The sequence below is a fragment of the Manis javanica genome, chromosome 10 (genome assembly GCF_040802235.1).
Source record: "Manis javanica isolate MJ-LG chromosome 10, MJ_LKY, whole genome shotgun sequence".
Classification (NCBI taxonomy): domain Eukaryota; kingdom Metazoa; phylum Chordata; class Mammalia; order Pholidota; family Manidae; genus Manis; species Manis javanica.
This window is the reverse complement of record NC_133165.1, coordinates 87,339,869-87,353,083: the sequence shown is the minus strand read 5'-3', so window position 1 is coordinate 87,353,083 and position 13,215 is coordinate 87,339,869. Positions and strand designations below refer to the sequence as shown.

Below are 13,215 nucleotides of genomic sequence, written 5' to 3'. Positions count from 1 at the left end.
AAGTGAAACTGCAGGACAGAAGTCCATTTTTTGGTAATGATATTGGAGATTTAAATATTTCTAGGGGAACAATAGACACACATGGAAAAAGAGAAAACATACTGCCATACCAGCCAAGCCAAAAATTGTAGCTGCTCAACTTTTGATAGGTAGTGATAGGTATTTATAAAATTATAAGTCATTTATAAAAATCCTTAAGCAGTTCATCATATTTCTTTCACTCTACATTTTTACCCCCTAAGTTTATCAGATCTTGGATTATCAAAATGAACAGTTTTCTTACAAATTACATAGCTAGAAGATCATTTTTATTCTTTTTGTTTCCCCACTTTTGCTCAGGGAACCTCTATGCCTAAGAGAATTATTAACATTTAACTTGTGTTCTTTTGCTGAGGCTGCATTGAATGGTGTGGGGTTGTTTTTATTTAATCTTTCAAAATAGTGACCACCAACTAGTTATTTTAGCTTTTGCCATGGTAAAAGAGGAACGAGCATCGGCATCAGGCTGACTTTTATGAATATCTGATCCGGGGTGGACCCTGCTGGGTTTAGGAGCTCCCTTTCCCTCCCCACTGGTGCGCCTGATGGTTTTCTTCCTTTCCTTTCCCTCTTCACCTAGTAACCCATCTGTTCAGTCATTCTTTGAACAGATCTGATCCCTCCCCTCCAGTCTCCACCACCCTGTCTCTCCAGGCCGCTCACTGCACCTGCAGTGACCTTTCATTTACAGTCTCTTCCACTCCCCTGGGCCTTAATGAGGAAATGCCCAAGAAAATTTCAGTTTTTAGTGTTTCCTCTAAAATATAAACTATTCTTCACTCTTCTCTATTCTTTATCTTCTTTGTGGCTTTTGTTTTTAGTATATATATATTCTTATCTTTAATAGGTTCAAAGTGAGAATAGAAGAGCAGGTATGGAAAGTAGGAAAGGAGAGTAAGCCTACCAAGAACCTCTGCACATCCTTCTGACCTCCTTTCCCCGGTGCCTTTCAGCTTTCTCTCCCTTTGGAATCCTATTATTTCTTCCTGAGTGTGATATATTCTGCCATCCCAAATGAATCCTGAGTGTATGTCCCATAGAAACCTTAAACAGTTATAGCAGTTAGGTTGGTAGTACCACAAATCATTTATTCAACAAGTGTTTATTATTGAGTGATTAATTACTGATTAATAAATCCTTGTTAGCTTGGATCCCACAATCCTACCGTCCTTCCGTCCCCCTTTCATATTAAACTCCAGCTCTAAGTTATTCAAACCATTAGCCTTCTCCCAGGGACTTCTGGAGAAAATCACACCACTGGAAATTGGTGTCCCTAAAAGTTCTGTTCTTCTGTCTCCCTGACCCTCAGTAGTGCCTGACACAGTCCACATTTCTTTAGTTACCTTCCTCTGCCATTAGAGTAGATGTCATTGAGTGCTTACTCTGTGCTGGAACTAAGTACTTGGTATGTATTATCTCTTTAATTTCATGACAATATACAGGTTCTATTATCTTTGTTTAACAGTTGAGGAAATTGAGGCTTAGAGAGGCTAACCTTTTCAGACACAATTGGCTAACATCTGGCAGAACTGGGATTACAGTCTGTATCAGCTTCAGAGTATGTGCTTCCCATTCTTCTAGTAGCAACTTGATGTCTTTACTAAACCCTTTCTTCCAGCTCTTCCATACCTCTCAGCAAAGAGCCTTAGAGAGGCAGCTTTGAATAATGGTTAAGAGCTTGACCTGGAGCTGGACCATCTGGCTGAAAGCTGGCTCTCCCACAGTGTTGTGTCCTTGTGCAGGTCACTTAATCTTCCTAGACCTCCATTTCTCATCTGAAAACTGGGACTAATAATAGTCATACTATCCCATGGGATTGATTTGAAGATTAAATGAGTTAATACATGTGAATACTTAAATGAATGGTACCTGGCATGAGATAAGTACTAAGTAAATGAAGAGTGAAAAATAGAGCAAAATACTTTATTCTGACTCTACTGCAGAAATTTATAGTCTTCTGCCCTGCTGCCAGTGCTCCCTCAATACCTGTACTTACTTGTCCATCCTTATTATCTCCTTCCTTGGAGAAAGAGATATCACTGAAGTTCTTCAGTGCTTCCAGTCTTTTATGCACCTTAGGAAACACAGAAGAGGATGCTGTGCGGTAAAAAGGCTGTTTGCCTCCTGGGGCGACTGACTACTCCAGGGCTTCCAGCTCCTCCAAGCTCTGCCAGGCTCCCTTAGGGGCTGAGGACGGATATCTCTACACCCATAAAGCCTCACAGATCGAGGACACATACCACCTTCCCAGCACAGGCCGAGAAACCCTGGAGTGAACCCATGAGGCCGCCCTTACCCCTGCTAATCTCTTTAGGAACTTCAGTCTTTATCAGTTACCCTGTTCCTTTGCTGTATTTGATAGTGTTACTCTCCTGCTTAAAATCCTTCAATAGTTTTCTGTCATTTATAGGAAAACCCCAAATCCTTCATATGGTCTCCCCCCGTGGGGCCTGCTGCCTCTCCAGCCACATCTCAACCCACTTGCTGCACTGGCTTTCAGCTGCATGCCCACCTAGAGTCTTCCCACTCGGATCTTCACAGGGTTTCTACTTAGCATACCACTGCTGGCCCCAGCCTTCTGCCCCCCAGTGCCTGTTTCATTTTCAAAATACATAAACATATTCAATTTTTTTTAGATCTCAGCTTAAATGCCACTTCCTCAGAGCAGCCTTGCCCTACTGCCCAGACTAGGTTAGGTCTGGGGTTTAAACCTCGCAGGTTTATGCTGAGCAGTGAATTGCTGAAGTCTCTGCCAGAGCTCTCTCAGCCCCCTGGACAACTTCTGTGTGGCCCTTACCAAACTTACACATTAATTTTGTAATTTTTTTTGGATATGTCTCTGTGCTGTAAGGGACTGTAAACTTCATCACCATGACCATAAATTTCTGGGCCATGCCCATCTTCCGTCTGTACCTCTGAAGTAGTGCTTTGCAGGTAGGAGTTCTTAGTGTTGGTTGGTTGAATCCATGTTCCAGCCTCTTTCTGATAGCTCCTTGTCTGTAACATGCAACTTTGTTCACCTTTGAGAAAAAGAAAGACTCACTCTCCTGGAATCTGTAGGGTTCTGTAGATACTACCCCATTTCTTGTTCACTTTAGAACAAAACATACTGAAACATACATCTGTTCTTCTCACTTGGCCTCATACCCATTCTTCAGTACCCTAAATACTCTTCTTCCTTAGCTGTTCTTTTACAACTGTTCTTACCTGGGTTCACTGGGATCTAGTTGCCAAATTGGGCAGGTATTTTTTGATCCTTATTTAATGTTGTTACAGTACACATTATTCAGCTCTCTCTCTTCTCCCTTCCCTCTCCCTATCCTGACCCTCCATCCCCTCCTGGTCTCCTGCTCTGTCCCTGGACCATGTCTTTTGCCATTGCCCATTCTTGAAGTGTTAGTTTTCTCCAGAATTCCTTTTATGTCCTCCTTCTCTCTCATGTTGCACTCCTTCTCTCTCATGTTGCACTCCTTCTCTCTCATGTTGCACTCCTTCTCTCTCATGTTGCACTCCTTCTGATGACATCCTTCACACCCAAGTCTTTAGTGACCACCTCCTGCACCAAAGGTGAAAATCTCTGTCTGTCCCAGAGCTCATCTGCCCTGTCACCTACTGGATATTTTCCCTTGGTTTTAGCTTGCCACACAGAACAATGCCAGGCAAGTGACATTCCTCGCACATTGACCAAAAACGGCCTTAGAGCTCATTTGATACTCATCCTACAGGCAAGAAACTGAGGCCCAGAGAACTATAGTGGCTCGCTCAGGGTCAGAGAGCTAGTAGAGTAAAAGAGGGAGGGAAAGAACAACCTGGAATCTGAGATCATATATCTATGCTGAACACATAAAGATAATCTGTTTTCTGTCTCATGGAAAAGGCTTTTCCACTCTAACCTAAACGAGCTGCTTGCTTTGTGACCCACAGACAATAGCAATCGCAAAATTCTCTCTACTTATGTTTTCCCCTGTGCGTCTTTGGTCTACCAACAAAATTCCTTTATCTGTTCACACATTTTCTCTCTATTTCTTCACTAGCAAGTGGATGTATTTTGATTTGATCAGTTAAGTTTTTCTATATCATTGATAAAGAATGCCTGTCACTTGCACTCCTCAATTCAGATTCAGTGATGGTATTACTTACTGCCTTTTTTAAAAATTATCCTGATGGATGCCAGAATAAAGACAGAGTAATCAATGTACCTAGTTCTCATAAGAAACAGTTTTCTGCTTTTCTGAGGAAAATTAAAAATAGAAGTCAGGTAAAAGAAAAATCTGAAGAAAATTATTTCTCCCCTTTTTTCTAGGAGGTTCTTTTTCTAGGTATTTGTGGTTTTAGCCCTAACTTAAATTTCAATGTCCATAGTTAGATGCATGTAATCCTGTTCTGTGCATAGTCGCACTGTTTATTGACATGCATTTACCTATATTCATTTAAGCTCATCTCTGCTCATTTCTGGTTTAAGTATTTGTACCTCCTCTTGATGTCAATTCTCCCTCTTTTAGATGGTTAGCACCTGAAGGCCCTGTTGTTTGCTCTTCTTGCCCCGGGTTTTGCTCCATGAGGTGTCATCAGAGAAACGGGATGCACTCCCTCTTCATTCTCTTTTTCTTCTTAAAGAGAACCTACCACCCAGAATTTTTTAAATAACCCTTTTAAGGATAAAGTTGTTGTTAACACTTAAGGGTGGAGCTGGGGCTGGGGTGGTGTCAACTAAAACGAGTTGATTGTGTCCTATGTGCCAAGAACTTTTGCATTTATTCTCCTATTTAAGACTCACCATAAGCTCTACAAGTAGGAGATATTCCAGTTTTACCTATTACGAAACTGAGGCAGAGTTGTTCAGGAACTTGTCGAGGAGCCAGTAAATCAGCCAATTCAAGGTCTAAACCCAGGTCTGCCTAATGCTAGAACCTGTGTTTTTTCACCAGCTGAACCACCGCAGGATTTCTCCTGTTCCATTTAGGCATTCAGGTCATTTTATACAGCAGATTTCTTACATGCAGACATAGTGTTTCTTAAATTACTAAATTTCATAATTTAATAATAAAAAAATTTGTGAGCCTTTGTGTATCACCTTTAGAAGGAAGATGTTTGGCGTCTGGGTAGCTTGGTAAATGCCTCTATGGACAGATGAACTTACCTCTGGCATTAGGTGGGTTAATTTAGCCAGCTGCCTGCTGATGTAGTCAGAGTAGAGTTCAGTTTCTCAGTGTGTTTCAAGTGTTTTACTCTGTTGCTTTTTATTTGTTTGAACTTGCCTCGTGCCTTAGGTGAAATACCATCTGTAAAAAGTCATATATATTTGACCTAGAAAACCGAACTGTGCAGCCAAAACAATTCTATGATTTGAGTTTTGGGAGAAAGCGATCTGGGCTTATTCTCAAATGTTTGACATGGAAAGTGTCTAGTTATTGTTCTAAATGAGGTGAGAGGGCATCTACTGAGAATGGAAATTTGAATGTCCTGAAGTTAATTTCCTTGAAAGTCTTTTTTAAGATTAGCAAGGTTGAGTTAAAATAAGACTATAGCTTTTATAGTCTTTTTATGCTAATTTTTCCCCCCCAAAAGTTAGAGAAAATTCAAGTTCTAAATTTTTCAACAGATTGAAGTATTTTAACAGAGGTTTATTTCTGGCTAAACTGTGAAAATATTATATCTTTTCAGCTTCATTTCAATGTAAGATTAATTCTACCTATCTAGAAAGAAACTATGGGGAGTTTTTAAAATAATTGAAGGTTTTTAATTTTTTGGATTCCTGCTAGCTACTTTCAGTTCAGATATGACAAGGAAAATAGACAGGGAGGGGCCAAAATGCCATGTAGCTGGCTTAAGGGGTAAGACCACTGTTTTTTTGTGACTCTGAACCTCTCCCACTCTTGCCACTGAAGTGGTTAGGGCTCAACATTAAAAAAACTTTGAAAGTGCTTTGGAAGGAAAGCACATGTGTTTGTGAGCCTTTGTGTATCACCCTTAGAAGGAAGATGTTTGGCTTGGTATATGTAATCCAATGAGTGGAATTACCATTGTAAGGAGGACATGATGAAATTTCATAATTTAATAATAAAAAATTTGCTTTGCTGGCTAGGATCCACATTCTCTGCCTTTTGCAATTTTGCTAAGATCGACCTCATTCACCTTCTCAGCTATATTTTGTCCTAACACATTCTCTGTTATCTGAATATTAGTAATGAGGTATAATGACTTTTCTGACTGTTTTTTGACTGCATTTGGACATAGTTTCCATAGTTAGCTGTCTCACTTAAAAGGTGATTAAAAGAGGCAATTCTCATAGGGTCCTGTTTGGGAGGGAAGGGGTGTTTTTCATGTCTTCTAGAAAAGTCGCCTATATTTTGGAGTGAGCCGCAAAAATTGTTTATCCCACGTTGTTCATTTTAGTAACAATAGATTAGTTTTGTATTTTCATTGCATTTGATTGGGGGCCACCTACAAATCAAACAATGGACAAAGAATAGCAAGAAAAGGCCCAAAACCCAGATTCTAGTCTACTGTTTTTCTTTAAATGAGATGTTTACTTTTTAATGTCACAGTTTCTTGTTCTCTCGTAAAGGTGATGTCTTTTCTGTTTATTTAAGAGGATTTTTAGGGAAATCAAGTGAACTAATGTCAGAATATTTTGAAAAGTTAGAATGATGGTTGTGTTATATAGAGGCATTTAATGAAGAGGGAGTAAATTGATGACATATGATTTAAATATCAGCCCTAAACTTCAAGTGTCTGAAGATTCCATGTGCACGTTGAGGCAGAAATGATGGTGACCTCACCTCTGGCTGGGCCTGCAGGAGCAGCAGTGGGGCCAGTGTCCTGTTCATCAGAGACTGGACTGAACTTACAGCTTTTATATTCTCTGTGTTCAAGCATGCCACTGTCTTCCATAGCTGTGGGTTTGAGAAACTGTGTCTTTACCTTCAGTTCTGTGTCTCCTGACAGTTATCCTCTAAGACCCAATTTAAGGGCCACTCCTGCAAAGCTTCCTGGTGTTTCTGGGAATTTGGGGCTTCTCTCTGAAAATGAATAGAAAGTAGTATTTAAGAGATGGGGTCCTGGAGCCATGTCTGCTTGGGTTCAGATCCTGATCATAGCACTTGGTGGGTATGACTGTGGCACATGGCTTAAACTGCATCTGAGCAGCCTCATCTGTAAAGTGGGGATGATACTAGCACCTGTTGTGAGGCTCTGGAAACAGAGACTGGTTCATTGTAAGCCCTCTGTAAGTGGTGTTATTACTTATTCTTGAGTATTACAATTCTTCTTTATCACCATTGCTTCTTTTGTACTCCCCATAACACTTGGTACTGTTCTCTAGAGTAGCACTTGCCACTTTTATTGTCATTTGTGTAGACTGAGAACTTCTTGAAAACATAAATATTGTTTCATCTTTGCTGAGCACTCTGCATACCATCAGTTAGGTTCTCAAAAATGTTTTCCGTGGCAACCCCGTAGTCCCCCAAGCCATAGCTGCATCTGACTGAGTCACTGTGACTTTGAGGCAGGGCTGTAGTGGCACATACCTTTTTATTTCCATTGAGACAGAAAGGATTTATGGCTGCAGCTGGAATTCTTACTCTCTGGTCATCAAGATTTTCCATATATATGACTTGGTGACCCTCCAGAATTTCTCAAGCCCTGTGTTTGTTTAGCACGTAATTGCTCAGGGTTCCGTACAAGGTCATCTATGAAAATTGCTTAGCATTGCCCTACTTCTCTCTGGGAGATCAGAATTCTGAAGACCCATTCAAACATGGCCATACTAAACAGCCAGTTGGCAGCAGAGGAAAGCTTGTAAACTGCTAAGTGACTGCGTCAGGAGGAGTTTATGTCATATTTCTGATATAGAATGAAAGGCCCGCCCCAAATCAAAATGTCACCCTCTCTGTAAAGGTTTCCTTTCCCCATCCAGGCATAGATCATGCTGCTTCCTTTTGGGTTCTGTATTGCTTTTGATGTGCATCTCTCCCAGGGTCTTAATTTTGGAGTGTTAGTAATGCTGTTTGCCTTCGTCTTCTCTTTTTGGGACATAGTTGCCTACCTCTACCCACACCTGACCAGTAGGCTTCAGTAAAACTTTATTGATATTGATTGGTACTTTCTATAGCCCTGACTCTGTACTAAATACTTGTAATCACAATAAAAACCTGCAGGTAGATATTATTATTCCCCATTTTACAGACATGGAAACCAAGATTTATCAAGAGTTAAGTAAAACTTATCTAGACTCAGATAGTCAGGAAGTAGCAGTCTGTGCTCCAGATGTGGTTCTGCCCAGATCAGACTTTAAAGTGCTTAACCATAGCACCGTGCCACCTTCCCATTGTCAGTGTGCACACCCATGGCTAACCAATCTGTAGGACTGCTCTTCCTCTCACTGCTGCCTGTTAGGAGGTTTGGATTGGCTGGCAGGCTCACACGCACCTCCTCCTCTGGCCTGCTCTATTAGTCAGTTTGAAGATAATTTGTGGGCTACCTAGGCCAAGCTGCTTTCATTGATCCAGGTGATGGGGAGAGAAGTTAGGAATATATTTGCTTTCTGTTGCACCCCGTATGTGTATCTTTCCCTATGTCCAGTGTTGGCTATTCAGGGTTGTGGTAGTGCCAAAGCAACTGGACAGTTCTAAGTCATGTGGGTCCGTGACTGCTTGGGGCATGTCTCTTGGTTGTTTGGGTCGTTACCTTTTTATCAGGCTAGGTGATTCCACACCTGCCAGCTGCTGCGACCCTTGGGATTGGCTGCTCTTTTGAGCATGCTTGTGAGTGGAGAAATATGTTACCCTAGTGGGAGCAGAAGGCTAATCCTCCCTTTATTTGTTTAGTTCTCAAAAAAACTTGAACAACAGGTTTAACTTAGATCTATGCCATTTTAATGCAAATTTTATACGGGTATAGTTATGACACTCCTTTTTGTTTTATATGCCAGATGGCAAAAATCTGTCCTGAGTAAGAATGCCTATGATGTGACCTAGTGTCTGTGAACTCCCGAAGTTCTGTGCTCTCCCTCGAGGCTGTATCTGCCAAGACAGCATTCTTCCCTTCTTCTTGTACCCCCCTCGCATCAAGTCAGCAGAGCCACGAGACTCCAGACACGATTATTCAGTGCAGCAGTTTCCAAACTTGCCTGAATTTTAAGACTTATTGGAAGGCACTTGTTAGAAATACAGGTGTCTGAGTCTTAATCCAGATTTAGTGAATCAGAATCTTCATGGGAGGAGCCGTGGAATTTATATTTTTACAAGTACCTCAGGTGATTCTTAAAAATTGGGCAAGTTTAGAAAATACTGCTTTAGTGCAGCAAAAACTGCTTACCTACAGGTAGTGAGAATGCTAAGAGCACAACCTGTAAGTGGGCAGTGATAGAAATGTGGAGTAACAAATGCAAAGTGTGGAATAACTGAGTTCCTTCTGTCTGGTCTTGCTATCTGGTTAAGGGGCACATTGCACTCTGCTTGAGTTCCTTAGTGGCCTAGTGCCCAGTGATTTATGTACTATTCCTCTCCTCAGGGAGGGTAAGTGTTGCTTTTCCAGCTACCTTTGAGGCCTGGCTGTCAAGTTTCAGTAAATTTTTGGTTGGGCCTCCTGCTAATGTAAAGATCTCTTTTTCTTACATGTCCAGTTTTCCCCCTAAGTACACTTTGATTTATTCATTATAGTTACATATAATATGAATATAAATATTTATATATTTGATTTATTTATCATTCTCTCACTGTTCCCATTTTATTAATTCATTCAGTCACTCAACAAGTGCTACTGTGCCAGGCTGTGGGCAGGACACAACCCTTACCCTTCAGCACACAGGACAGCACCTAATAGGGACACAGATGTCATAATTAAGATACCAGTGATACGCAAACCTATCTGTAACTGTCTTTCTCGACTCAATACTATTACATCTACTGTTCTGCAACCTTAATATATTTCAGACATCTTCTGTGCCAGAAAGTTTGGAATACCGCATATTATTATGTAGATGAGGGTTTCTTACCTTCAGCACTTATAGGCATTTTGGACTGGGTAATTCTTGTTGAGGACTGTCCTGTGCACTGCACAATGCTGAGCAGCATCCCTGGCCCCTATCCCTTAGATGCCAGTAGCACCCTTTCCTCTGGCTGTGACAAAGATGTCTGTAGACATTTTCTCCCAGGGTGGAGGACAAAATCACCCCTTGTTGAAAGATGTCTGTAATATAGATGGTCTATAATATAAACTTCTAGAGTCTTTGCAGTATTTTTCATTACAAAGAATGAGTAAGGGAATTATCTTACATTGAGTTTTTTGGTATACCTGTGTGAATATTGTCATGAATAGATTCCTAGAAGTGCAGGTGCTGAATCAAAATTTTGATAGAAATTGCCAAATTACTCCAAAGAAATTTTATCAGCTTATTTTTCACCTATCTCCTGGTAATTCCAGATCTATGTCTTTCTTACCAGAGTTCTAGGTCCATATATGCAACTATTGATTGGACGACTTCTCTTGTGTAGTTCTCATAGGCCTTTCCTAAGTTCAGCTCTTCTTCAACCTGCCAGACACATACTTCTTGCTGAATTTCTGTCAAAGACTATTACCACCATCTGCCTGGTTGCTCAGGCCAGCAACCCTTTTCACCCTACCTCCAGCCAGTCATCAAATCCTAAGCAGTCTTCCTTCCTAATTTCTCTTACTCCTTCACTTCTTTCTGTCCCTTCTGTTATTCCCCTGCTTAAGCCCTTCAGTGAGGCCTGCTAGCTCTCCCTCATCTATTCCATCAGCCACATGCTGAGGCCAACAGCAGCTGACATTCCTTACCCTTGATTTCAACTCTGTGTCCATCAAAATATGCTTCCCTCTGAAATTAATTGTATAATAAGTAAATATTATGAATTTGAATATGCAAATTACTTCTTACCTTAAATTTAAACTTTTAAAGTTTTCTTTGAATAAAAAATTATTATTTTTTGGGAAACAATGCTGTCATGTCTCCTCACCACATATATTTATTCCTCCCGCTTTGAGTTACTCATTCTTTCTTAAATGTCCTTTTGTTCTGAATTTCCTGTTCCTTTGAACCCTGCTCTACTCCCATCCGTTTGCTACCCTTCCTTTAGTACCTAGCATATTTCTTAACATTTCAACAACACATTTTCTCTATTGGTCAGTTTATCCTTATTACATTTATTGTATACATACTTTGTGCTTCATGTATACTTTTTAACTTAACTTTGTGAAAAAAGCATATACATATATGTATAAATAATACAAACCAATAAAAGTGAACTAAGGGAAAAAGATGTGGGAATTCCAAACCCAGGTTCTAGTCACAGGTATTAGGGTGCAGAAGGGCCTTTCAAATTTCCCATCTCAGTGCGTAAATCTTGACTTCTTCCCTTAACTAGGCTTTTGATTTTATGTGGTTCTATATGGCAGTGTACTTGAATACCTCCCCAGTCAATTGCATTCATTTGATGAAATTGACACTTTTGAGAGACCAGTCTGCCATCCTTGCAGCATTCCATTTTGGCATATGTTAAATACCAAGGAAACGAGGGGTGTCTAGGAACTCAGCAGTCTCTGACATGGTATGCAGTATTGCTATGCTCGATTGGTTTAGGGACAAGCCCTACAATTTTCCACAAGAAGTCAGCTCCCAGCCTGTGGGAAATCACACATATAAAAATCCCTGGCAAAGAACTATATACATATTTTCCTACTCTTTATGTGGTAATCTATAATACTCTGTAATTAATTTTATTTTTACAGGAACAACCACAGAGTAAGAATAATGCATAACCTATTTCTGTTTCTTGCTATTTTAGGGGACATCACCCAGAAGGGATATGAAAAGAAAAGGTCAAAACTCCTCTCACCTTACATCCCACAGACACAAGGTAGGTAATGTGAAATGGTTTAAACCTTTTCAGTGTTTTTGTACTGAAGAATGTTGTCTTACAAGAGATCTGTCTTTTGTTGGCTCCTGTTTTTTCCCTCCCTTCCTCACCAGAAGAGAGAAAAAACAGAAGGAAAGAAAGGAGGAAATGAATCTTAACTGAGCATCTGCTGTGTGCTAGGCATTTTTAAAATGCCCAAGGTCATCAAATCATTCACACAAAGCTTGGGTGATAGTCTGTGCATAGCTGACATGATTCAATGGCAGAAAATTCCAGGTCATGGAGAAACTGCTTCTTATTTTTGCCTGAACACAGACTGTGATGGAGAGGAGCAAAGGGAGGAGAGGCAAGAAGCAAGGACAGATCGGTTTTTCCAGGTAACTCAAGGATTCCAGAACCTGAAAATTTGGGGATAAGAACCCTCAACAATCTTTTAAGTTAATCCACAGCCTGACTTACTCCTTCTGCATAGAGACTGTGTTCTTCATGGATCAGAAAGTCCTGAGTCACGTTTGTGCTTAAATCCAGAGCGGTTGGTTGCTGGAACCTTTGTTTCTAGGCAACACAGTCTGTCTCTAAGTCGTCATATTTTTATACTTACTCAGATTGCAGGATTTCCTTTGATAGCCTATTTCTGCTTTAATCACTTTTACTATAAAGAATTTTTTCTTTATTTCTAATTTCCCCCTACATGCAAAGTCTGTTTCCATGGCCTGGCTGTTTCTGGAGCCAATTGCTTTTAGTTCTGGACTGTAAATTCCTTGAGGACTTTGTACCTGCCACAGTTCTAATATCAAGCCTTGCACAGGGTATATAGTCTGTAAATATTTGTTGAATGAATAATGGAATAAATAAATGAATAATGGTTTTATACCAATATATTCCACTGCAGTCCTGTTTTATTTCTTGCATTGTTCTTGGAAATTCTTCCCTACAGAAACTAGAAGGTCAGAGCAGCAATGGCTATTTTAAAATATCTTAAGTAAACCAGATGGATATAGAAATGAATTAAGAGAGAAGAGGTAGAAATTGGGCCAGTGGCAGCTAGTGAAAAGCCACCTTTTGCTGAGCAAGGCGTGACAGAGAAAGGGAGGGTGCTTGCTGCTTAACTGTGGATCATGCCTCTCTGCAGGCCCAGAGATTTACTTTAGTCACTTTATACAAAAGCAATTAAGTCCTGAAAAAATAACTCGATAAGAAATGTAACTATAAAAAGGACCAATGTCTGTTCATTATCTGTTCAGGCTATATAGAAACCAGATCATGTTCAAGAACCATTTTATTAGTTTCTGCTGAG

General features: G+C 40.3%; 1 protein-coding gene across 3 annotated transcripts in view; it reads left to right on the top strand.

The window, feature by feature from the left end:
• DIP2B (disco interacting protein 2 homolog B) overlaps positions 1 to 13,215 on the top strand; it is a 242,338-nt gene that overhangs the window by 112,756 nt on the left and 116,367 nt on the right. For all 3 annotated transcript variants that reach the window (XM_036992561.2, XM_036992559.2, XM_036992557.2), the window contains exon 2: positions 11,847 to 11,918. In XM_036992561.2, the coding sequence (XP_036848456.1) occupies positions 11,847 to 11,918 (72 nt within the window). The remainder of the gene's footprint in view (positions 1 to 11,846; positions 11,919 to 13,215) is intronic.